At 41.7% G+C, this 27,280-nt stretch overlaps 1 protein-coding gene across 3 annotated transcripts in view; it reads right to left on the bottom strand.

The window, feature by feature from the left end:
* Positions 1 to 53: 53 nt before the first annotated feature.
* The window catches only part of LOC143284881 (uncharacterized), a 40,266-nt gene continuing 13,039 nt past the window's right edge, over positions 54 to 27,280 (bottom strand). Inside the window, exons 6-27 of one of the 3 annotated variants that reach the window (XM_076591990.1) lie at positions 26,925 to 27,160; positions 26,217 to 26,249; positions 25,615 to 25,676; positions 25,062 to 25,155; positions 24,522 to 24,599; positions 24,092 to 24,195; positions 23,387 to 23,504; positions 22,334 to 22,443; positions 21,907 to 21,987; positions 18,870 to 19,089; positions 17,289 to 17,531; positions 16,446 to 16,565; positions 15,352 to 15,551; positions 14,523 to 14,793; positions 14,017 to 14,193; positions 12,960 to 13,152; positions 10,420 to 12,686; positions 9,484 to 9,679; positions 8,474 to 8,575; positions 7,968 to 8,087; positions 5,847 to 6,107; positions 54 to 4,214 (exon numbers count right to left, since the gene is read on the bottom strand). In XM_076591990.1, coding sequence (XP_076448105.1) covers positions 3,760 to 4,214; positions 5,847 to 6,107; positions 7,968 to 8,087; positions 8,474 to 8,575; positions 9,484 to 9,679; positions 10,420 to 12,686; positions 12,960 to 13,152; positions 14,017 to 14,193; positions 14,523 to 14,793; positions 15,352 to 15,551; positions 16,446 to 16,565; positions 17,289 to 17,531; positions 18,870 to 19,089; positions 21,907 to 21,987; positions 22,334 to 22,443; positions 23,387 to 23,504; positions 24,092 to 24,195; positions 24,522 to 24,599; positions 25,062 to 25,155; positions 25,615 to 25,676; positions 26,217 to 26,249; positions 26,925 to 27,160 — 5,741 coding nt within the window. In that variant the 3' untranslated portion in view covers positions 54 to 3,759. The remainder of the gene's footprint in view (positions 4,215 to 5,846; positions 6,108 to 7,967; positions 8,088 to 8,473; positions 8,576 to 9,483; positions 9,680 to 10,419; positions 12,687 to 12,959; positions 13,153 to 14,016; positions 14,194 to 14,522; positions 14,794 to 15,351; positions 15,552 to 16,445; positions 16,566 to 17,288; positions 17,532 to 18,869; positions 19,090 to 21,906; positions 21,988 to 22,333; positions 22,444 to 23,386; positions 23,505 to 24,091; positions 24,196 to 24,521; positions 24,600 to 25,061; positions 25,156 to 25,614; positions 25,677 to 26,216; positions 26,250 to 26,924; positions 27,161 to 27,280) is intronic. The other 2 variants (XM_076591992.1, XM_076591993.1) reach the window with 2 other exon arrangements.

Genomic DNA, 27,280 nt, shown 5'->3' with positions numbered 1-27,280 from the left:
TGTTTGTGTTGTGCTGTACTCTCAAGAAGTGCAAAAGTACACAAAGGCAATGGTGATAAATCTGTAACATCACTTTTCTTGTCTCTTTCTGTACACAATTTAAGCGGTACATAGCATCTAACAACAAAGCTCTGTACACTGAAGTCAGAAAAAAAACACATCAGTAATACAAAACTTTACAACACAACAAAATTCAATTAAATACAAATGCACAATTAGCACAAATATCCTGTGCCACAACTCTAGTTAATATACAAGAAGCTCTATTTAACCCCAAGGAGTCCTGATTCAGGTAACTCTAGTGAACCACAGAATAAGTACTTCAACTTGGCCACTGTACAAAATGTACATACATGCAACCCATGTTTGGTCACTATGTACATTATGTGTGATGATGATGAAGGATGATCTGTACACTGACGAAAGAGTCAGCAGAGAAAGGAAACCTTTGTACAATGATCATACCATGGGAGAAACACAATGGCCTACATGTTCCAACAGCTGCCTGTCTGCCAATATAAATACTATTCACAGCACTGCACAGACAGTACACAAAACACAACAATGATCAATACAGCAAATCCACCTGGCAGCCATTTGAGCTTGTCGATTCAATCACCTGTAACATTGGGGGTACAACTATTTGCAGTTTCAATCTCTTCACAATGAACAAAAACAAGGACCACTTTATTTGCAGATAAGCATTTAAAAAAAAAAAAAAAAAGCAATAAGTATCTTACTTTACACTAAACATCTGAAAATGTTTCTTGACACTCGTATACACTGATACTATCAGGTGAATTGCAACACAGTTCATAAAGTGTACAGTCTCTTGAAAAACGGAATAGTCTATGTTCATGTAATGACTGACAAATAAAACATCACAAAATCTTTATTTTTGTTTCAAATCAACTTATCAAGGAATCTGGAAAGGTTTACTGGGGAAGAGCAAGTGTGTGGGCAAAGAGAAACCTGTGGTGTTCCAATCTGCCTGCACACCAGCACCCTCCACTCCATGTCCACTGTCAACACATCTGTCATCCACTGATGGCTTGGATGCCCCTGTCACATGTTATTTACATACTGATCAAGTAATTAAAAACTCACTGATACAGATGTGCTAATTTTGTTCCAGTTACTCCATGTCCTTCCTTGGACTTCAAGCCTACAATGACCTTTATAAAAGGTCAACTGATTTTACATTTTCTACACAGCATAGTGATCAGGGTTAGGACAACCAACAATTTGCAATTCATGGCAATGTGTCGGGCCAAAAAACAAAGGTAACCAATCTGCTGAAACAGTCACTGCTTCAAGCTACATGTATCAGGTATTCAGAAACCACATTTCTTTATCTGGATGACCCACCCACACTGGTGAAAATGTCAAGAATGAAGTTGTCCAGAGGATTTATTGTTAATTTTCTTCTTTATGCAGTATTCACAGCAAAACATTTGCTACATATATGGTCGTGAGTTAACTGATCTGCTGCCGGAAAACCGGGAAAAAAGAGGCAAAGCCTTCAAGACGTGTGCGAGATACGCACTTAATCCAAACATCAGAATAATGGAATAGAAAAAAAGACACTGCAAACTGACAAATTGCACTCATGTGACCTAAACTTTGAAAATGGTATGTTTTAGGAATCGCTATCATACTTGCACATTTTGCCTTTGCACTATGTTGTGACCTTGAATTCTCACCTGCCAACCCGGAGTCTTGTGTTAGTTCTCACAATGACCTAACATTGTACAAAGTTAAAAGCATAAATGCATGCTTGCACACACAAGCTTCTGTTCATATGTCACCATGTTCAAGGTGTGATCCAAATCTCTGACAATTTACGGAACAGAGCATCCACTTCCTCTCTCATTGGTCATTCCTGTCTCAAAATTCAAGTTATAAAATTCTAACACAAATTATAATACAAATATCCGAGAGGGAATGTGCATAATTTTTGTCTGTTCGTGTTTCAATTGGTCTTTTCACTTTTAAACCATATTATATGTGAGAAGATGTTTGTGTATGTGACAGCGAATTGAGAGGGTCTGTTTCTCCACAGACTTTTTCTAGTATAAAAAAAATATTTACACCTTCACTCCTGGTTTTTGACTGTCTCCACCCATCTTGAAATGTGCTCTTGGCCTGTCAACTTGCCAGGGGTGCAGCATTCATCACCACCTGTTCACTTGTCCAACACTGGTTGCCATCGCTACCAAATGTCAGGGGGAAATAGATTTGGTTAAATCTGAATTGTGTGTGTTGTGAAAAATGCCATTGTTCTTCAACAGACAAAACGCTTGCCCACTCTCAGAGAGAATGCAGATGTCAGTTTTCCATTCTCGCGCGCACACACAATGAACGCATGGTTATTACACAGACTCACTTTATTTATGCACATGTCACATCAACTAGTCACAAGACAATGGTTAACATGGCCACATTATCCATACTTCAAACACCTCACAAAAACGGACCGACTGTTCATACAATTCAGTCTGGCAATGGTCCTCCATCTCCAGGCTTGTCAAACAGTCCATGGAGGGAAGGGTTTTGAACCATTTGTACCAAAGACCAGTGTTTTTCCCCATCATCTTCAGCCAACAGATCCCAAGTCCTCTCACAACTCACTGCTCAGCCTGAACGTAGCAAATCACACTGGTCAAAAAGCCAGAAACAGGTCTGGCGTCTTCATAATACATGCTAGAAAGTCTAAAAAAAAATTTGGCTAACAGAGCTGCGCCAGTTCGACACAGTCAATATATGATGCCAAATATTAAAGTACCCTAAAACTTGTCAGCAATTTGTGAACAAATACCTCCAAACAGTATTGTTCATCATCATCATCGTCCTTATTCATTACCAATATAGAAAACAACTGTCCCAAATTTGATGGCCTTTCATGCCCTGCTCTCATGATGACTTCAGTTTCCACCCCATCCACGGTCATGCTTGAGTCGAGTCCGGTAATTGTCTTCAGCGTCAGCAAATTCATAGAGGACAATCAATGGTGGGATGTGATAGCAGTCTGCATTCTGGGGGGAGATGCTCACCCAGCCCAGTTCTACATCGAACTCATTACTGTTGTCAGTAGTTGGCTTAGTAAGTGTTGTCCCGATATGTTAAATCAGTACTGGCACCATGAAGTCTGCAGCAATGCAAATTTTTCTCTCAAAAGTGTGTGGCCTCATGACAACTTAATGATAGTTCCCTGTCAACTTCTGACGCGGGGACTGCAATGGACGAACCCAGATGTGGCTGCACGAGGGACATGGGAGTAATGCCACTGAAACTGTGCAATGATGGGACAGCATAAAAAAATAAAATAAAAAAAGGAAAAAATTGAGATCAAACTGCACAACAATAGTGCACTCTCCTGTTTGTGAGCTAAAACATCACACATATCAAAACTGCTTTGTTGGTAAGAAAAAAAAATCTGATAAATGTGTCTCCAATATGAATTCCTGACAAAAACCCACCATGTATTCTGAACAGAACAGAAACTGATGATAAACTAAGGGGGGGGGGGGGGGAATCAAACATTTAGAAATCTGCCTGCAAAAAACCTTTTGTTGCCGAGACATACATTTGGAAAGCCCTGGAAATATGGAACCTAAAGCAATAAATTAGCAACTGTTTTGAAAGCATCAATGATGGACTTGTCCTGACAACATCAATAGCATGACAATGCTGACATACCAAAGCCTTCAAGTTGGACATGTGCCACAGACTTTAAGCATTACCGAGGATATCATTTGTTCAGCGTCGCTTCCTGTCCGAAGTGTAGGACCCTTTATGGCTGACGGAGTCATTGTGAGAAAAGGGGCTGAAGTGATAGCGTCCATGTGAATGGTTGGAAGAAGAGTTGACGAGGGGGGGATGGCGAGATGGAGCCACTCCATTGCCCACTGGGGCAGAAGTGGCTGGGGACACAGCCCCACTGGGGCCTTGCTGGTCGGCATGGCGTGGGCCCACCGGAGGGGTCTGTGCACGAAGACAGTGAGTCCGCGATTGAGCAAGGTAGGGAGGGTAGGCGGTGCTGGGGGGAGGGGGTGGAGCTCGGGCTGGCTGCTGCTTGCCAGAGGCTGTGAAGGTCTGTGCCCCGTGGGGCTGTCCCTGGGATGTGGAGGCTGCATACAGGGCAGCAGTGGAGAAGGCAGCTGGGCCAGGGGGATGAGATCCGTTGGGCAGTTGTGAGCCTCCAGTACCAGACACTGACATACACACCACACAGCAAGTGATCACACCTCCAGTCCCAGCCACTGACACACACACACCACACAGCATGTGATCACACCTCCAGTACCAGAAACTGACACACACAGCAAGTGATCACACCTCCAGTCCCAGCCACTGACACACACACACCACACAGCATGTGATCACACCTCCAGTACCAGAAACTGACACAAACACACCACACACAATGTGATCAGACCCCCAGTACCAGGAATTCACACACACACACACAATGTGAGCACACTGCAACCAGTCCTACTGTCATCAGTTGGAGCTCTACTGCTTAAAACTTAACTGCTCAGATCACAATATGCTGTTTTTCTGATTTCTCAGATGTTATAATGGCTTAATTGTCTTGGTTCCAAACACTGACGCATAATAAATGGACTTGCAAAAATGCTAATAAATACTCCATCACTCAAGTGTGCACACTGTAACGCATGTGAGGAAAGAGATGAAAATCAGCCTACACTACAATAACAAGACAGAAATCCAAACAGATGCCCATAAATATGAGTACATAAAGTTCGGTCTATAAGCCACGACTTTTTCTCCCAGCTTCAACGGCTTATACAATGATGCAGCTTATATGAGGATTTTAATGATCCTGGGAGTGTATGTTTTCATCTAATCTCAGCTGCCCTTCAACTCACCAAACATGATTTCTGTCCATGAATTTTTGGATGAGCTTCAGGTTAGTGTGCTAACTGTTCACGTTTTAAAAATCAAATCCGCACACATTAAAGCCTTCAGATCAGCATTCAGGTGTACTCTGCTCACGCGCACACCCTCATCATGCCGAAAATGTGATGTAAGCAGATGACAGTGCAAGCAACAAACCAGCAGTGACCTCCACCTTGCGTTCATGTTCATCAAGTGAAAGTGAGGCTGAAGTCAGTGACATGATGGAGGAGGAAATTGTGCTGCTTCTCTTCAACTCGGACACAGAAGACAAAGATTTCAGTGGATTCAGTAAGCAGGACGACGTTGAATAAATCTGACTATCCTTGAATTATGGATCTTATTTTCGTTGTGTTTCTTTACTTTTTTGTGGTACTAGCAGTATTTTCGCTTGCTTTTTTGTGCATTGTTTCCACTTGTGTTTATTTCATAACCTACAGTATTGACAGCTTATCTGTAGTATCGGTATGTGTTCCGGTACCGGTAATAAGTGCGGCTTATGTGTGTATGAAGTTCAGTTTTTTTCAAAATTTAGTGGGTGCAGCTTATATACCAGTGCACTCAATAGACTGAACTTTACAGTACAAAGACAAAAATTATAAACAAGTGGAATAAATATTCACAGTAAAGGAGAGAGAAAAAGGAACTTTTCTTCCTAAAATTATGTTTAACTAACATACTTACTGTGACCCACTAGTGCAGACTCCGGCAGGGGTCTGACATTCCTGTCTTGTGCAAACTACTACCTGCCTATGCGGAGAAAACGAAAGTAGCTACGGCCGTAAACCTCCCTAAGTAGGTTACCTCCCCTGTGAAAAAAATTTTTTTTTAAAGGGGGAAGGACCATACCCGCTTCCCCCCCCCAACCCCTCACCAAAAAAAATTAAGAAAAGGCACTGTGAATCAATGGGAGGTAGAGTTCTCACCAAATGACTGAGGCAGGCATGACTGTGTGGCAGTGACAGTAGCAAAGACAGGTGAAGAAGAGGGGTGCTGGTGCAGAGCTGATGGGCCTGCAACCTCCACCACAGTGGCAGCAGTGGAGTGGTGACTGCTGTGAAGCTTGGAGAACCAGGAGCTGAGCATGACATGACAGATTCTCTCTGCATCGGCTGGTGCTGCCCCAGCTGATGGGGAGCTTCTGCCTGCGATGGTGGAGGATGAAGCATGCTGGCCGTCTTCTTCATCTGCAGTGGCAACATAAATTCATGTCATGTGTCAAAAAGGAGAAAGACCTTTCCTTCTGCTTTGTCTGTTTCAAGGTCCTGCATATCACACACAATTACCGGGGCCTCCCTACAGACCCTCCAATCCAAAACTCAACAATGCAATCTTCAGCAAATCAAGACCCAGACCCTCAACAACTTGACCTTCAGGGTGTCAGCCAATAGACTGGTATTTAGTGGTAACCTCCACTATTAATACACAAACTATGATTGTGTATCAAGTGGTCAAAGTCCTGATGCCCTTCAGTCCCAGACAAATACTGACCCAGATCACCACTATCAGACAGCCTCTACCCAAAGGGTAAACTATTCAAAGTGGACAATGAAGACAAATGCAGTGTTTGACATGTGGGGAGAGGAGCAGGCTTCCAGGTAAGGGAAGGTTGCAGGTGTTTGAAAATGGGTGTGACTGCTTTCCTAGTTGTTGTTTTTGTTTAAATTTATTTATTTTTTTACAATCCACACTTTCAATCTCAATCTATACTTTAAGCTGTTCAACCCTATGGAGTTTACAGCCTAAGCAGGGTTCTCTGCCATACGGATGGGGAAAAAAACTGGAAAGTTTTCCTGAAATCAACTGTTGTACCCTTTAAATTGACATGTGTGGACATAACCTTAAAATACTGTACAAGTTAGTTCCTTTTGCTTGCATTTAGAGGAACATGGAAACAGAAGACTGATGTCAGAACACTGCTGGGTGCAGGGCTGGTCAAGTTAACAATTCTTATTTGTCTGTGGGCTGCATCTCCTGTTTGTTCAAACACTAACCATGCTGGGCCATAACAGTCAGTTTGTGACAAATAGAAAACTGACTGCGGCTGAAATAACTATCGTCATTAAACCATTTTCACACAATTTCATCTGATGTGTCCAAAGACCCTGAAAATAATGGCACACATACACAACATCACCACATAGACATGCAGCCTGGCAGGCAGACAGGAAGAAAAGCCGTCAGTCTCAGGGTCAGACTGAAAGGTCATGCATGGGGTTTGTGGATAATGTTCTGAAATAGAAAACTGGCCCTCGGACAACCAAGTCAAGTTGCAACTAAACCAAATGGCAAATACTGGGCAAGTTAACTAATACACCAGCTGATGCAAAGACAATGCTTCCATTTTAAAATTACACACTGAACATGCAACAGATGATCTGATCAGTGACTTCAATATACAATGGCCGTAGTTAGTTTTGCCAGCATTGGGCAACACCAAAGAGTAAGTTGGGGATGATTCTTTCAGGACAAAACAATATACAAATATTTAGCAGTTAGTCTGGTTTACCCCCAAAATGTGTTTAGAAAATGAAGTCATTCAATCTTTATCCAAACAACCCTAAAATTTGTTAAATGCTTTTCTTTAACAGAACTCAAAGCTTCAATGAAAAAATGGAAGATCACAGAAAACAGCAACTACAGTGCAAGTTTGATGAGTCTGATCACACAAAAGAGGTAAACCAAGGCCTGTTGTACCACACACTTGTACAAATAAGCGTGCTGAATAAGACATCCACTTATGCTGTCCACAAAAGAAGAGGAAAAAAAAAAAAGAAAAAAAAAAAGAAAAAGAAAAAAAAAGAAGACACATGCAAAGCAAACAAAGGCAAATAATATGTTAATCTGCCTTTCTGAGCAAACACACAAATCAGGTATGAAGTCAAGTCAACTGCAGATCTAGTGAGGACTGAAGCACAAGAACTAAACACGATGCTGTCTGGGAAATCAGAAATGACAGGCCCAAAGGTCATGTGCAGCTATTGAAGTTCCCATGCAAAGCAAACAATGGCACTGAACAGCCATGCTGCCTCCAAGCATGTACTCACTTTCTGCAGACGTCTGTGGGCCCCCTACACTGCCAGGCCTCCTCCCTACCACCCCACCCACCTTCCCATTGCGTGGAAGGGGAGGTGGTGGTGGGGGTATGTCACTCGTCTTCAAAGAGCCTAAAAGTGAACAATGATTGTCAAATTACTGATGACATGCACACAGACACATGTCCTGCATAAGCACAAAAATAATTATTATCAGCAGTGTTACTTTCCAGAAACAGGAACTTTATCATCTAAATAATCTTCATTTGATTTTAATCTTTCCCGCTTAAAATAAGGAATAAAATTAACTGTGGTGAAAAGGAAATTTTCTTCCTAACAGTTATCATGAAAATTATTCAAGTACAGGGATAAACTGGATTTAAAAAAGGGGATAACAAAAGATGTGGCATACTTGAAAGCAGGAGAGAATGTCCCCACCACCCACTGGCAAGCCCAAATGGCAAAAGGTTGTCAAGATCACAGCACACATTGCTTTCACAGCAAGTACCACCACTCACCTGTACTGCTGTCTTTTTCATCTTCTTCACTTGTCTCAAGACCAAATTCAATTCGCAGTCTGTCTGACAAACTCATTGGTTTCATACGTTTCTCCTTTTCATCTGGAAAAGCACCAGGATTAATGACAATAGCTGTCAAACTGGAAACTGAAAGCACAACTCAGACTTACAGAGAAAGCAAAACCTACAACTCTTTGCAATGAAATCAAATCCACAACAATGAAATCAAACGAAATCAAATCCACAATTCCAAAATGAAATTAAAACAGATCTTTTCATGCATAAAACAAAGAAAAGATCTATATAAAATATAGACACTGAGTACAAAGGAAATTTTCTTCCTAAAAGGAAATCTAAAATTACGTTTAAATAACATACTTACTGTGACCCAACTAGTGCAGACTCCGGCATTCCTGTCCTGTGCAAACTACTATCTGCCTATGCGGAGAAAACGAAAGCAACTATGGCCGATAACCTCCCGGAAGTAGGTAACCTCCCCTTTGTCCTGCTGGCTAGCGCCCTCTTTTGACAGCAGCCATCTCGACACCTGTTCCTGTGCACTTCATACTGCTTTTTTTCCCCCCCGCATTTTCTACCTGTCTATCGATTCTTTGGCGTTTCTGTTTTGTGTCCAATTATGTCTTCAAACAGGTTGCAAAATTATGTCCCTCGATTGGGAGATCAGGCTAAAATTAAGGCACAATCGCAATCCATTCACGATCACTCTGGGCAAAATTACGTTTATCTAACATACTTACCGTGACCCACTAGTGCAGACTCGGGCAGGGAGTCCGATTCCTGTCCTGTGCAAACTACTATCCGCCTATGCAGAGAAAACGAAAGTAGCTATGGCCGATAACCTCCCGGAAGTAGGTTACCTCCCCTCTGTGTACAACAATGGTTTTAAATATCCTTAACAATTTCAGATTTTCAAGAGGTATGAACCAACAGTAGCCCTATTGAATGTGACTGGTTTCAAAAAACTGGAAACAAGGCTGAAGCTAACTCACCTTTGTGTTCTCTGTTGTCCCTGATGGTGATGGGTTCAAACAGAGGCAGAGGTGCCAAGGAGATGCAGTGGTCTGCATAGGCTCTGTTGATCAGAGTGTTGGGCTCAGTGGAGCTCATAGGGGAGGTGGCAGAAGAGGTACTTGCAGCACAGCCTGTTTTATCCTTACGACGACTGCGATACTCGGACAGACTCACCTGAACAAAAAGGATGCTCAAATCACACTCATGTCCAAAATTTTTAATGCTAGGCCATTGACATTACATGACATGCAGATGAATTTATCAACATATTCAGTTCAAGGAAAACCAAAATGATATCAATAGCTGTTAAGTTGTTTCTGCAACAGGGGACAAGATGGGTTAAGTAACTTCCTGAAATATCACTCATTTTGATTTGGCCACTGCCAGCTCCTATCATCGAGTGCACAATGGGCCACATTTAAAAAAGACCATAGCCACTCTCTAAGTGTTATCCATTCTACAAGCAGACGTTTGAGATTTAATTCCATTTCATGAAGTATGCTTAAGTTTCAATCTATTTGGCGGGTTCACTATGGGATGGATATCAAGCCTCTCCATGCGTTTTTCAACACAAATTCTGAGTGAAGTCACAAATTTTCTGCTTGATTCTTTTTTCTTGATTTCAAAGAAACCTACACCTTCTATCTGCTTTTAAAATGTTGCCGTGGCACAAGCATATATGCAGAGGTCTGATCTGAGATCAACCATCTTTTGTTCAATGGGACACAACTGCACCATAACCTGACTTGAGGAAACAAAGCCAAGCCACCCCTCTTTAACAATAAAAAATCAGTTTCCATGACAGATGAGCCGCATTTGATGACCATTCACTGAACATACTAAATATCTAAACGCACCATTAAGTGTGCTAATAGTGTTGAACTGAAGGTGAAGTGAAGCAGACCAGCACTGACCTTGCGCTTTGCAATGGGTGCAGCTTGTGCCTCAGAAGAGGAGACAGTGGCGGAGGGGTTGGTACAGCTGCTGCCTGAGCTGTCCTCACTGAAGCTGGACACCATGCTGCCATGGAGCTGGCTGCCGTTGACCACCACCCTGTCCTCCCCACCGTCCACCCCCCCACTGGACACAGCCAGGTCCACATCAGCAGGTGTCTGCAGAAGGCTGCTGGACACTGGGCGTGTGGAGGTGTCTCCGTCCTCTGAAGGAAGCCTGTCAGTGGTGCTAGAGGATGTGCTGGCCTCACACTGCTCAGCAGCAGGGAAGGGGCTGTTGGAGGCCTGTTCCGAACTGTCCACACCGTCCAGCTCAGGGCCCCCACACTGCTGGCTGGACAGGTGGTCAGCCCTGGAGGTGGGCAGCGTGTGGCCTTGCTGACAGCTGGACTGGCTGGGGCCCGACAGTTCAGAGCAATCAGTGGTGAAGAGTGTGGAGGTGGAGGCCAGGTGGGCCACAGGGTGGCCCGGGGCACAGTCCACCTGCACACTGCTATACACAGAGCTGGACACTGACGTGCCCAGGCTCACCTCTGTATGCGAAGTACTGTAGTGGGAACTGGACACAGAGGCTGTGCTGCACGACATGGCACAGCTGCTGGTGCTTACTCCCCCCTGACCGCTATCCATCCCATCATCACCCTGGGAGTCTGCAGGTCCTGAGGAGGACACACTGCCCCCGTCCCTCCCTACCCCATGCTCTGCCTGTTCGTCCGAATTGCTATCACAGCAACTCTCCTCGCTCTCTGCTGCCTGCAGGCCGCTGTCTGCTGTATCACACTGGTTCAGGTCCACACGCACAACACATCCACTCTGAGTGGTTGAGTCTACATTGCTGTCTTCACAAACAAAAGAGATGGCACTGGACCCTGTTACATCAGAACTGTTACACACCATGGTATCCAGCGTGTCCACTGGGTGGCTGTGTGAGGCCTGTGTGCTGGAGGACGGCCCACACTCCATGTCTGATGACATGTCCGTCTCCCCTAGCATGGATACCACAGAGGACACAGCACTAATGTCTTTAGCAGAACTGACACCACTCCTTTCCCTCTCACCTGGGCTACTGTCCTGGGCTGAACTGACCCCGGCTCTCTCTGAGCCATCAGCACTGCCTGAATGTGAATCCTCTGTCCTGTCCACAACAAGCAAAGACTGCAATGATAATCTCCGTTTATTTTCTTCCTGGCTGGGGCTACGACCAGCTGCCATCCTGCTACAGGACAACAAGTCTTGAGAACTGTTCACTTGGCAGTCAGCTGTAGGCTGGGGCACTGCACAGCTGATGTTTTCACTGTGTCTACTGAGTTCTTCACTGACACTCACACTACCAGACGCTTCATTGCCTTCGTCTTCCTCTACATGATCAGACAGAGGCTGAGATTCAGACACATCTTCATCCTGATCTTGCAGAGCATAGGACCTCCCAGAAGAAGCCACTGAGCAACTTTCTGCCATCACCACGTCTTTTCTGAAGCATCTGTCTTCCTGACAATCACTGTCTGCACTGTTTACACATGCAGTGGACACTTCATTGTTTGAACTACACACACCTAAACTATCACTGTTACTTGTCCCTTGTGGAGAATCTCTCACCTGGCCAGTGTCCACAGCAGCATCAGAACTGTCCACCAAAGGCACCTCTAAAATAGGCTCTAGGTGCCGTATCACACAGGCTGCTAAACTAGTGGAGGCCGAGGGTCCAGGACTGTGCTGTCTGCCCTCCATGGTGCCCTCAGCACTGTCAGCAGCAGTGCCCACAGTGGAGCTTGCCGAGCTACCAGCACTGGCACAGCTCCCTGTCTGAAGGGAACATGAAGGGCTCAACACTTCACTACAAGACATAGGGTCCAACAGGGAATCAATGTCACTCCCTGCAGAAGCTACAACAGAGTAACCACTGCTTCCTGGCACAGGTTCATCACAGGCAGAGTTTGAACTGCTGGTGGGCACCAACAAACCGTTCCCTTTCTTTCTGCCAAACAGGCAGGTTCCCTTCATACGAGGTCTTTTCTCCTGTGAAGGAGTTATCCACACTCTGTCTCTGGGCAGAGAGTCACCAGTTGCAGGTGAAGTAATGGTGGATGATGCGGCAGTGGATTCAGCGCTCACTGGGGACAGTACATGACAAGTGGACTCCTCACTCACAGGAGTCGCCTGTGCAGCAGCAGATGCGGACGGCAAAAACTCTGGAGCCAAGCGGCGTTTTTTCAATGGAGTGACAAAATCTGAAACACAATTCACAATCAAAATACATTCTAGTGCCTGGTCTCGTCTGCAACATATGACACTCATCTGTAAAGGGTTACACTCATACATTACCTTCCTGGTAGATTTCAAGTATACCCTTCTGTAAGATGCGACACTGATCTGAAAAACCTTCCCTAACATATCAATCTCTTCTGTATCGCAAAAGTGGCAATCATCATAAAAGATGGCCCTGCTCCAAACAATGTGAGAGACCAAACAAGTGATGTTCACCGAGTGTGAGAGGGCCTCACCTGAAGGAGATCCAGTAGGACTGTGCAGACAGGGGGCAGTGGCGGAGGTGATGGTAGCAGTAGGACCTGGAGTAGCAGTGTATGTGCTAGTGATGGGGGGAGAGCAGCTGTCTGTGGAGGCCGGCCTGGGGGACAGCCCCCCCGTCTCCACTCTGAGTGGTACCGTTTCGTACATCGCCTGACGCAACCAGCGCTGTGAACAACACACCTTCAATCAACATTTAGCGTCAATCTTTTCATCGTACACAAAGCTAGCACTACCACACGCTTTTTTCTTTTTTTGTGGGGGAGGGGGGGGAACAAAATCAAAATGAAACAATGAAACACTTTTTATGAAAAAAAATCATTGACAATCAGTATAAAACAATAACAAGAGTCAAATGCTCTTAAAAACCAACCAGCTAAATCTGAATTACAGACAACAAAACGACAATAGTAATCTATCAAACATTCCACTGAAATCCAAAATTACTTCACATCACCCTTTCAAACCAAATAGACATGTCCATGTAATCAAATACTCCAAACCTTGCTGGATAAATATGAGTTACGTCAATGCTACAATCAACTAAACCAGCATACTGAGAGATGACAGCACACACAGCCATATTTTTCTATATTCTAGAACACTACCACATCAAGAGACAGCCCAGCAAATTGCTGTATATTCTGACAACACTGCATCTCTGAACACAACAATAACACTTCTCTAACCCTTCAGGTTTCAGGAAACCAACAATCATGTTTATGTTGAGAACATTTATCTTCAACACTAATTCAATTTCATAGTCAAATTTGAAAAGTACCATGATTTCACAGCAATACCAAGTAACCAAAAAAAACAATGAACAAGTAATTTTCACTGTGGTCACCATTCCATTCCTGATGGTGTTTGTTCTGGCATCTACAAATGAATTAGAAAAAATAAATGATACATCTCATTTTGCGCTTCTAAATAATGGCTCAGGATAAAGTGGCGATATAAACCTGATACATGACATGTAATGCAAGTTTTGTGAGCTACAGCACTGATGGACCTGAATGTCATTCAACTGACCTTTTTAGCATTGCCTTTGTTCGAATCAGACATGCGGCCATATGCAGCCGATGTGCTGTTTCTTCTTTGAATGTGTTCCATGGAGCTACGTGGTCCCGGGGCGCATGACACGAACATCTCCTCATCCCTGACAGGGCCCTCAGGGCTGCGGGATCCACTCATGTCGCTGAATAAATACTGAAAGCAATTTCAAGACATTCACTTCAGAAACATGAATGTGTACTCCATTCCAAGACTTACAAAAGTTAACATCAGGTCTGTCCCAACACAGCACTGTTACAGCATTTGCATCAATATACAGCATACACAATGTGAACTATCACGTTACACGAACAAAAACACAAAAACAAAAATACCAACCACCTAAACTGTCTACATTGCTTCATGGTACTCACAAATTCATCTTGTATGTAGATAAAAAAACAAAAAAAAATCCCCCTCACCCATCCAATCAAACAACAATGCGAGCATCTGGCCAAGAGACAAAGGCTGTTCACTGGACCTACCTTCCTCTTCTTGTTGAACACATAGGCAGGTGTGTCCTCCATGACAGAAGGGAGTGGCTCAACACAAGGTGCAGTGGGCAGGTTAACGCAGGAGACAGGAACAGGTTCCATGGGCTCCTCCTTTATCTCCTCCACAGCAGAGGGGAAAACATTCGTACTGGATGGCATCGTTGGCCTGGGAGCTACTGGTGGCCTTGGAGGGCTGGTGTACAGAGGCTCAATGGCACTCATCACACGGCTGTTTCGACGTTTACGTTTAATTCGTTTTTGCCTGAAGAAAAGAATCAAATATTATCATTATGTATTTTTGCTGCCCCATCATGTGTACCTATTCCAGTGGCATTACTTCCATAGAAAGACAATGAACAAGCAAGAGACAGGTCAAATGTCAGTTAACCCACAAGATTGCTCAATGAAACGAGAATAATTTGAAAGTTTATCTGGAATAAGCAGTAACATTTTTCAAACCTGTTATAATTTATTATTTATAGAGATTCCAGAAATCCAGCACTTACTTCTCTTTGCTCTGAAATAACAAAGCAAGAAAATAAGACTATTGATGGATGGATGGACTGCTTATACTTCTATCTCAGAATGTATGCGCTTTGTGATATTTCACTATTGAGACATTTACAAAAATGTTTGTGGCAACAAAATAAATTGTCAGTGTTGATGACACAATATTTTTTTCATTCAGTACACCACTGGATGGACTGTGAATTGTACCTGGAGACTCAGAGGGGGAGTAGTGAGTTATCTAGGGGGGAGTAGTGAGTTATCTAAGGGGAGTAGTGAGTTATCTTGGGAACAACTGTCCACAACCATGTACCTGGCAGATCTCTGTGGGGATTCCACAACAGTTGGGGCTGGCTCCTCCAGCTTAACGACGACCTTGACATCTGCCTCCGGAAGCTGGCTGGTGGGAGTCACTGGCGACTGTGATGTCTGATCAACTATACTGTCCACCACTGGGTCAGAGTAACTCCCACTGCATGGCTCCAACACTTGACTTCGGTCAACAGGCTCTTCCTGTACATACACATGTGCATGGACTTCAACACTTGACTTCGGTCAACAGGCTCTTCCTGTACATACACATGTGCACGGACTTCAGAGTCAAGTCTTCAGCCAAGTTCAGAACACCTACTGGCATGCCTTTCCAAAAATCAGCTGACTGTAGCACTGTTGATTGTGCATTAAAACATTTTTGTGGCAAAGCCACTACAGAAAGAAGAACAGTTTGCAAAGAAAAAAATACTGAGTGTTGTAACAAAATGTTCATGTGGAGAAGTAGAATATGCAGATGACACTTGAGTTTCTAGAAACATGCGTTGCACTTATTTACTTCATGGCAGTGGATTGTGCGGCTAAAGTGTGTTGAACATCACGTCAAAAAATTGTATACACACCAGCTCAGCTGGTAAATATATTCAGAATAAACTTTGTCCCCAACACAGGTAAGTAGGGGAGAGGACTCAACATTTCTTTTTGGAGAGGACAGGGGAGAGGCATGTAGAACTGTGCCACCACCCAGTGCAGAGGAATAGCAAGAATCAAAGAATCAATGCTAAAACCTTGGGAAAAGGTTATGGTGAGACAGAGCTAAATTTTGGTGACTGTCAGGATCAGGGCTGGCAAAAGAAATGGCTATTCAGTGCTGAAGGCGGGGAAGTACGCTGTTTGGCTAAGCAGATGACAGGCCTGTTGGAGGCGTCTTAATACTGCTTGAGCCACAAAATGTAGCCAACAGAGCACACAAACAGGCCTTGTTTGCACCAGTCTAACATGATAAAAAACAACAACAACAAAAAAAAACCCAGTTTTCTTCACCACCACATGTGTGTAAACCTATGCATGTGAGATGGTGGACAGAAGGAAGAAATATATTGAGACAGTGGCATAGAGAGACAAACTGATCAGTACCTTTATGTGGTCAACATGTTTTTTGTCCAATCGAGCAAGTGCTTCCTTCCTGCGTTCCTCTCGTTTTTCCATTTTTTCAAAGGCTTTCATGATAGCTTCCATTTTTCTCTCTTCACGAGTCTGCAAGAATGAACAAGACCAGATTACAATCTGATAACATAACACTGTGACCACAACATAATTGTGCAGGCAGGCACAAAACCTCTCCTTGTAAGTACAACTGTTCAGGAAAGATGGGAAAAAAGCCCACAAAAAACCTCCTCACAAACACACTGGGTGAACTTATCTAATGACTGATGAACCTCAGGCACACTATTTCTGACAGAAAGAAGACTTACCCACCCAATGTCTGAAAAATGAAATATAACATACACGCAAAGAATTTTACTGTTAAAGTCCTGGCATCTATTTCTCAAAGGAAATTTTCTATCTAAAATTACGTTTAAATAACATACTTACCGTGACCCAACTAGTGCAGACTCCGGCAGGGGTCTGACATTCCTGTCCTGTGCAAACTACTATCCGCCTATGCGGAGAAAACGAAAGCAACTACGGCCGATAACCTCCTGGAAGTAGGTAACCTCCCCTTTGTCCCGCTGGCTAGCGCTCTCAACAAACATTTTCTGAAATATTCATAAATTTGACAACATTTAACTCTGCAATGTTACTGCAAGACATTTATGCTAAAAAAACCAAAACAACCCGTAACTTTTTTTTTCTTCTAAATGGTCTTTGACATGCATAGTTAAAAGGGTCAAACTTAACGATAAACAAAATTTTGTTTGACTGTCAATGCTTTTGCTCTAGCAACATGGCAGTCTTCAAAATGGCATATTCCCATACCAGTTTTCTGTGGGATTCTCCTGTGGAATCAGCTTCTGTTTCACTGACAGGGTGACTGGAAGATTCCATGGTTGGACCGTGATGCACATCCAGATCAGGAACATTCTCCTGGGCTGCAGCTTTGACAGGTTCTTTGCAGTGTGGTAGTTTAGCAGGCTTGATGTCCCTCTCTTCCTTCACGTCTGCTGAGGCCCGACACGATCGCCGTGGAACAGCAGCTGGCTTCACCACAGGAGGAAAATCCTGTAATGAGGTGATTTTTATCTATCATGTTCATGAACATCTCAGTTATATTTTCAAGTTTTTTTTTTCTTTCTCTTGTCATATGAAGAAATATCACATTTAATGTTTAATAATGTATATTATTACTTATCCCCTGTTTCACTAGATCTCTCAATATAACATTCACAATCCATAAAATTCTGCAATATTCAACCGTAACAGTATCTGAAAACAGCAATCTGTGGTGCCAAACACTACATTAAGCTGAGAATTGATAAAGTTTATGTTAATTACATAAAACTGTACATGGATGTGGAAGGGACTGTAGCTGGTGTCCAGGGTCCAAGCAAGGTTCCTGGTGGGTTGCAGGGCCAATGCCCAGCTGGGAGATCTCGGGGCACAGCCCCCTCAAGCTATTAAACAGACTGGTGTTAGCAATCCCACGAATGGTGCAGGAATGGCCGATGTTTCGGCGATAATGAAATGCACCCTGTATAGGCTGGGTTGGGGTGTCTATGTGTATGAGTGCCACGGTAACACAGAACAGAGGGGAAACAGGCCTTCCATTATCAGGATGGATAAAAACAAGAAAAGTTTTATTATGTGAGAAATGGTAAATGTGTGTGTGCACGTGTATGCATGAGTGTGCATGTGTGTGTTTTCCCTGTCAAAATTATGTTACCAACGTGTGACATGTATGTATTGGCACACATGTACACTCTAGAACACAAGAGTGAATCTTGTTTTGCTTGCATTTTTTATTCACAAGCACGCTTGTTGCGACAGGAATTTCTGTCAGATCAAAACGACAAGATAACTTGTCTCAGCAGTAGCGCTGCAACAGCCATTGTCAGTGACATCACACCTGAGTCTCAATCCCTCCCCAATTTTCTCCTCAAATTAGCTCAGTTCTCAGGAATGGCTTCTAGGCTTTATCAAAAGGCGTTGCCTTTACTGATAGACATGACTTTCTTTTTTTCTTTTTCTTTATTTTTTTAAATCTTAAATGAAATGAAAGAATGCATTTATGCATCACATCCCTGACAAAGTCAGTATAACACATGTGTGTTCTATCATACAAATTAGTTCATATCATGCTGATGATTTAGGAATGTGTTGTCACTCCATTCATGTGAACAAAGGTAATGCATCGATTTAAAAACATTTTTTTAACAGTACACAAGATATATTCACCCATTAATCTGGTTACAACACTTTTCCTATACAAAACATTGACATCTTCCATTTCGTCCGACGGCATCCGCATTTGCAGACAATGGCAGTGAGTGAGTTAAAACGGACTCCTACTTGATTAATGCCAACAGTATTTTTAAAGACAAATGAAATCAAAACACTTACTAATTCATTATCCACAGGAGCAGTAACATCCACAGCTTCAGTAGATTCACTTAAAGATAAAACAGGAGGAACACCAGTTGAATTTTTTGTAGGGCTGTATTTCGATGGAGACTTGCTTCCACTGGAAGTAACTTTTACAGGGCTGCCCTTGCCCTGAGAATTTCGTCGAACCCTGCCCTCTCCCGAAGCCTGTCGTTTGCGTTTGGTTTTCTCTGGAGACCTTATCAAGAAAAAAAATTTTTTTTTAAGTTACTCATTTTGTTTCAAAGGAATTACTACACGCCACTCATTTCAAGTCCTCTTTTCACAGACACACTTGCTGCAGTTGCAGCATCGGCACTCCACAGGGATTTATCAATGTTAGGCTGCCAAGAGGCCCCACACCAGGAGGGAGACTACACTGGTGCCGAGTCACTTTTGGTGGTGTTCAGCAGTATCCGATTCAAAATTCACACACCACCACCTACTAAGCCCCCAACTGATGACAATGATCACTTTGTTACAGAGCCAGACGGAGTGAGTGTCCCCTCCACAGAGCAGAGAGTGCCACCACATCCCTCCAATGATAGTCCACCATGAATCTACCGATACTGAACACCAAGCATGGAAGTGGAAGGGATCGAAACTGAGGTCACCATGAGAGCAGAGAGTGGAAGGTAACAGAATCTGAAGTAATTTTTTTCTTTACAGATAATGATCCGTTGAATGAGGCTGATGATGACAACAATGCTGCTATGGAGCTTTATTTTAAGTTAACGGCTATGTGACAAGGCTGTACTCTACACTTCCTTTCATATATATCCCTTTGTCAACCAGGCCCAAGAGATACAGATACCTACAGTGTTGGTCAGGAATTTTGTGCAACACTCAAGATATAACTGTGAAGTGGATGATTCTTAACTGTGTGGTCCCAGGCTTCCAATTTAAGACTACAGCACATTCAACTCTGGTAAGAGCTGACTATTGGCTGAAAAATCCACCTGTACTGGAGCCTGAACGTCTGGCCTTCCAATCATTACTATGAATGATCATGGGCACGCAACCCTGACATAAAGATCATCACGCCAACAGCCCTAATCAATCTGAGGGAACTGACACGCATTCTATACGGACATGAATTCATCGGTGGATGAGAGTTGAGAGGAAATCAAACTAATTCACCCTGTGACATTTAAAAAATTTTTTTTATAAACATTCTATTTCATATTTTGATGATGATGATGAGGACAATGGGGATAATGACATAGCTGCCAACCTTCCAGACATAAAATTAGGAAACATGTCAGGGAGTGGGTTCCGGACGAGGGTGTGACATGAATCAGTAAATGAAAACTGTTCCTTATGCTGTGAACTAAGGCGCTGATAACCCCCTTTTTCTCTCATTTACTGCCCACATCACATCAACTTTTATCGACTTTCACTACTCGACACCATGTCGGTAAAACAGCACTGGCACCTTAGGCGTGCGCAAAAATTGTTTTCTAGTTGAAAAACGTGGATCGGTATATAGGCGGTTTCAGTTTCTCACGTTTTTTGGGGGGGGTTTTATTGTTGAAATTTCAAAATTTGGAAAAATGTGCAGAAAATCTTAATTTTGGAATCAGAGCTAAAATGCTGAAAAATTCCTAAAAATAAGGAATGGTTGGCAGCTATGCAGTGACAATACTGCTACGGAGGTCTAATTTAGGTTTGAGACCATGTGGCAGTGCTCTAATCTTATTAACTCACAAAAATGCATTCATTTACAAAAACACATTCATGAAGTGATGACCCTCAATTGTATGATATAGGTCCTGCCATCTGAACTGTGAGAAGACCCAACTCTGGGTGTCATCATCTGTACACAATGCTCAGTGACAGATACACAATGCAATTACATTTTGTGACAAATTCCCTCAGTTACAATGTTGAAAAAACATCAAATGTCAGTATCACAGAAACCTTTGGGACCAAATGACAAGCTATTCCTTTTTTTCTCCTTTTCATTTTGGTCCAATCAGCAGGAGCAATGTTCATCTTCAGTACATATACAAAATGATGTTGGCTGCTGTACAGTCACATATATATGGTAGAATTGAACTGATGTACATTATTTCCTTTGTATAACTTGGTACAAGAAAAACAAAATCACATCGTCCTCAACAAGCTTTTGATATGGATACCATTTAGCATGCAATTAAGATCGTTTCGACTCCATGAAATGTTTGCATCTTTTCATTTTATTCTTAGTGTTAAGGTCTCTCTGATCCTTTCATATCTTATCAACAGGGCCTAGGAAGCAGAACCAATGCTCTTCTGAAAAAAACACCAAATAAACCAACTTAGAAAATACACGTCTTCACTTTGAAAGCTAAAAAAACAACAACAAAAACACACACACACAAAAAAAAAAAAAAAAAAAAAAAAAAACCCTAGAAACTGTGTCTTTTCCGCATACAATGAACTTGTGCTTTCAAGCAGTTCACTCTTCAGAACTTGTACCAAATGAGAGAGAAGTCCGATAGGAAGAGTAAAAAATGAGGAGACTGACATAGAGAGAAAACAGGTTTTTCTTGCCTCTTCCACCACTGATAAACATATGCAAATTAAACTTCCTTCTTCTGCATTCGTGGGCTGCAACTCCCATGTTCACTCTATGTACACGAGTGGACTTTTACATATATGACCGTTTTTACCCCACTGTGTAGCCATACTCTGCTTTCGGGGGTGTGCATGCTGGGTATGTTTTTGTTTCCATAACCCACCGACCTCTGACATGGATTGCAGGATCTTTAACTGCATATTTGATCTTCTGCACTAGCAAGTCTGCACATGTTGACCTTGGAGATAGGAAAAATCTCCATCATTTACCCACCAGGCGCAGTCACCGAGATTCGAACCCGGGACCCTCAGATCGAAAGTCCAACGCTTTAACCAGATGACTACTGCACCCGCCATGCAGATTAAACAAATATCATCCTGACGGTATGGATATAGTATAGCCATAACAAGCAATCACCATGGTTTGTAAAAAAGAAACATATGATTTACCACTTACTTCTGACCAAGTTTGACTTTCTTCCAGAACTTGGCGACAGGACAGCTGATCCTTCCACAAGCACATTCTATGTACGTTGACCTGAGGGGGAAAAGAAACAGATGAATATATAATTAAGTCAACTGATCTGCACAATAAGCTTGCCTTTACAACTATTGGGAATTTTACACACAGAGCAAGAAATGGAGATAGTGAGCTAGAGAAGAGTGCCCAACTCTTCAGTAAACTGTAAATTTTCATTTCTTCAGTCCAAACAACAAATCAAGATTTGCTCTGCATATATAAATTCTGCTATACGAACGAATACATCAAAAGGATATGATAGTACCTCTGGTAATGGAACGATACTGTTGAAATGTGTATTTAATGAATGGAAAAAAATACAACAACAAAGATGCAAACTAAAACCCATAAAATGCACACTTACAATTCTTGATAATTGAAGTCAAAGGGAATTGTGATTTCAACCCCTTTTGGAATTTCCTTTTTAGCTTGCACGATAAAATGCAGATTTCCATTGTCAATGATATGGCACATCTGTAAGAAAGAACAAAATTTCCATGTGCTTGTGTAAAATGATCATTTCCACATCTGAAACCAACATTTAACATGAATTTACAAAAGAACTGTTAAAGCTCCTAACATTTAAAAGTGACAAAATCCAGTAATTCACTGAACAAACAAAACAGGATTAAACTTGAGTGTATGAGAAATAGGATTATCACAAGAAGGGAGAGTTATTGCATTAAAAGCATGGACAATGACCATCGAAATCCACCTATCCATCACTTTTCTTTCAATACTGAAAATAACCTCTTCCAGAAGTCCTTTGATTCTGTATTGTTGCAGCAATAGTGGTATGTACACTCATATACATCCAGATATGCATACTTACAAACAGCATACCATATTTATCAGAATATGAAATCTACTAACACAAATTTATCAGATTATTAGTTCAAAATCAAGACAATTTTTTAAACCATCTGCTGCTGAACATGTATTAATTCTCACTACCTAAATTATTATTAATAAAGTTTTTGCGACAGTATTTCAGAACTTTTTCCCCCTTAATGTTTTCTCCCCTCTCTATTCAATGCTCACATACTACCTTGGGGAGCACCTACAAAGGTTGAACTTTTTTTTTTTTTAATCAAAAAAGTCATTTCAATTTTCATTTTCACTGCCCAGTTTGGCCTGGCTGACAAGACAGTGTCAGGAAATAATGCTAACAAAAAGCAAGTTTACTGCTCCAGTAAGAAGCACAACTACTATTCATCCCTGTACTATCTCCTTATTCAGCTGACTGTGGATCAAAGGACTGAACATCATGAAGAGTTGTATAGGGGGGCTTTGTGCAAAGTACATGGGACTGGGAAGACTGAAGAAGAGATGACAGAAAATAGAGTGATAGAAAAGTGGGCAGTACAGAACTTCCAGGTGATAGGGATGACACACACAAGCAAGAAAGCTCATTTACCTCTGCATTAGGTGCGCAAGATCTGCGAATGAAGCGCGCATCTCCACCAAAGGCACTGGCATCGATACAAAGATCTAAACCTTCAAACTTGGAATAGTACAATACATAAGGCTGAGACCTGCACACACACACACACAACATGGATCTCAATGTACACCTCCCGGTCAGTGTATTTTTCATATATCCAAAAGGGGGCAAATTCTTTTCAGTTTTCAAATTAGTTCCCATGAAATAGGCAGAAGTTCAAAATCATGATAACTTACAAAATAAGGAAATCAACTTCAACAGTCATTTACCACCTAGTTCAATGCTCTGCGTTGCCAAAATCATATAGCATGATCTTTTTTATTTTATTAAAAATTTTTTTTTTTTTTTACATCACAGACCAAATTATAAAACTAAAGTTATTTTGTTGTCTATGACAACAGGTATACAGACATCTCAAAGTTTTATTCCCAGTCTTACATGAGGGCCATATCAGATGATCTTTCAGATATCCCTCCCACATAACATCCAACTGCATATTTTCTGTATCATTGCTGCTCTTATGTTCAACCTATGATTCTGATTTGTCCACCAAAACATTTGCAACAAAATTATACACAATCCAGAATCCTGCATCACTGGCATGTTTTGTTTGAATGAATGAAGTGTGACCTGGAGCGAAAGAAGAGAGAGAGAGAAAATCAGCACAAGGGCACTTACTGGTCGAGATGGGGGTCTGGGAGATAGTGCTGGCGAAGCATCACTCTGCCCTTGAACTCTATCACAGCTTTGCCAGGGACAATCAACTGAGTCGCCTCAAGACCCTGAACAAACAAATCAAGACACAATAACCACCGTTGCCCACCTATACCTGGTCATGAAGAAAAGAATCTGCAAAAATGAACTCAAAATGCCTGATTGAGAGAAAGCATTAAGATTTATTTACTGAAAGAAGACCGTCTTTTCACTGTTAGCCGCGCGAAATTTGGCCAAGCAGAGCAAACCAATAGGCCTAGTTTGCATCAGTTTGACATGGTACAGTATATGACACCAAAATGAGATTTTCACTGTAGAATCTATTTCCTGACACAGATTGTGTTATGCATTAACGTAAATCTTCATAATTTCAGAAAGAGAAACCAAACCTTACCTTGATGTTTTTCTTGATTTCTGATACTTTATAAAGCTGAACCAGCAGCTCCTCAGGAAAAACACCAATTGAATGAGGCTGTGAAAAAAGGAAAAGAAATTTATGATACTGAAAATATACATTATTCATGCACACACACACACACTTAGTTCTGATAGCTCTCATCCCCACTTGGAATGATTCATAGGAACAAATGCATACACACTGAAACAGAAACCAACATATTTATGTGGAACTGTCATGAAAACATATTGAAAACTGAACCATCTATTAATCAAAATATCAAGATTAAAAACATTAATACAAAAACAGTTCTTCTAAACTTTCAAATAGAAGAAAAAGGACCATCTGGTGTGAGTGGAATTACCACCTCTCTGGATGGACCCAAGATAGTTGTCAGATTAGTTGTTACATTCTTCTTGCCAGAGACCTTACAAATTCACCATTTACTCTGGAAATCAGATTTATTAAAGCTGGGATTACTGACAACATCAATGATCAGCACACACTTTTCATGCACAATAAAAGCAATTTTCTTACCGAGTGTACACCATTAGTCTTGACGTGTGAAAGAAACTCCACAATTTCTGGACTATACTCGTTTTCTTGAGCACCATATACAGAGAATAATGGCCTGGAAGCAGAAATACTCAACGTTTAAGAACATATACACACAAAGGTTGTGCACAACTAAACAAATATAGGTGAATACATGCATGTTTATGGCCTGGAAGCAGAAATACTCAACGTTAAAGAACATACACACACAAAGGTTGTGCACAACTAAACAAATATAGGTGAATGCATGCATGTTTATGGCCTGGAAGCAGAAATACTCAACGTTAAAGAACATACACACACAAAGGTTGTGCACAACTAAACAAATATAGGTGAATGCATGCATGTCTGTTCATGAAGCTGCAAAAAAATAGTGTTCTTGACATTTCACATTCTGTCTTGTTCTGAAATAACTACGTTTTGTTTTTGTTCTGTTGATCATGATGTGTTTATTTTCTTAACATTGTGTCAAACAAATATTCTACATTTTACAGAATATGTAACCTTAAAACAAGAATAGCTCCCGAATACTTACTCTAAACGATTCCAAAACTCAGCCTTGTTTTGGGTGAGAGATGTATTCAGCTTTTTCTTCATCTGAAACCAAGTATCATCAAAATGATAAAATCAAGGCAAAGATTTTGTGGCTTTTGTGCAATTCCAGATTAGCTAAAGTATTAAAAAAAAAAAAAAAAAAAAAAAAAAAAAAAAAAAAGAGAAGCAGATGAAGGGAAGGGACTGGGTGGTACGTAACAAGTACTTTCTGACCTTTGACCCCTGAACTTTAATTTCACCATGGATTTTTACTCTCACCAAGACCAGATAACCAGATATTACTCCATAATGGTTAGATGAAAGATCCTAGCACTGTCATGCCAATGAGACCCCATTTCACCCCCCCCCCCTTCCCCCACCCCATACAAACACTCCCCTCCCAACATTGAACACAGGCAGGTATACAAACAACTGAAACGCACCAGATTACATACCTTCTTCACACGAGTCAACTGAGAATAAACACAAAATCACTTCATGTATGTATCTACCAATAATAAGTCACAACTGTTTCTGAGAAAACAGTTGGAAATCTCTTATTTCCGCTCAACACCACTAAGTGGTAACTGACTGATGACATACCTTTTTCTCTTTAGGAACACCAGTCTTTCCAATCTGCACACAGAGAACATTCTTTGGTCAAAAAGTAAACCATCATGTACTGAAGAGTCATTTCTAACTGTTATGATTTCAATACCTCAGTATGCACCATTTTTCCAGCTGACAGATTATTGTAAAAATAATTTATATTGATCAAGCCCTTGTACATTACACTCTGCACAAAGATTTACAACAGATCATGTGCCTGTGTTGAAACTATTATGAAATTGGATTTACAATGTAAAATACTGGAATGCTGAACAGAAAATCTAATCGCATGCCTTTTATGTGACTCTATACCATGTAGTTGATCTACAATACATTTCTACAAAAATCATGTACAAAGCAGCAATAAGCACCAGCAAGACCATGAGAATGGTATATTTAGTTTAATATGGTAGGATTCAACCTCACATTTATTGCTCTCTCTTTCAACTACATCTATAAATATAGTATCAGAAAAACACTGATGGTGATGGCCTGTTCAAGAAGAATGATGGATACCACATAGATGTGGACTAATAAATGCAGCCCCAATCTTACATTAATCTATGTTATCAGCACTATATTATACATTATATAATTGAACTGCTCCCAGGTCAACCCAGATATCTTTCTCAATTGACATTAAATATGCTTCAGTACTTGAAACAAAAGCCCCCCCCCCCCGTCCAAAAATCAGAATCTTACCTTCTGCTTCTTTAAAGCGTCTCTCATGTTCTCCTTCTCTTTCTTGGTCAGCTTGAGTTTCTTATCTCTCTTCAACTGTTGTGATTTGGAAAGTCTTCCCGTCTTCAGCAGACGAGTCCCTGTCTTGCTGACTCTGCGCTGCTTGCTTCCTTTGGGTTTGGGCTGCACTGGCTTTCTACCTAAAGAGGCTAAAGCATTTGCAGGCTCTTCAGGGTCTGTATCTGTAGCGCTTGTATCTACAAAAATGACAGTAGAACGTTTCCCTGATGACCACAAACAAATGACAGCAGCAAGCAAGCCATGCCCCACTCCTGGGATACAGGCACAAACCAAAGAGGGGAAAAACAACATTTATG

This window comes from Babylonia areolata, chromosome 8 (genome assembly GCF_041734735.1).
Source record: "Babylonia areolata isolate BAREFJ2019XMU chromosome 8, ASM4173473v1, whole genome shotgun sequence".
In the NCBI taxonomy this organism is placed as follows: domain Eukaryota; kingdom Metazoa; phylum Mollusca; class Gastropoda; order Neogastropoda; family Buccinidae; genus Babylonia; species Babylonia areolata.
The sequence above is the reverse complement of the archived record's forward strand: the minus strand, read 5'-3'. Positions and strand labels throughout refer to the sequence as shown.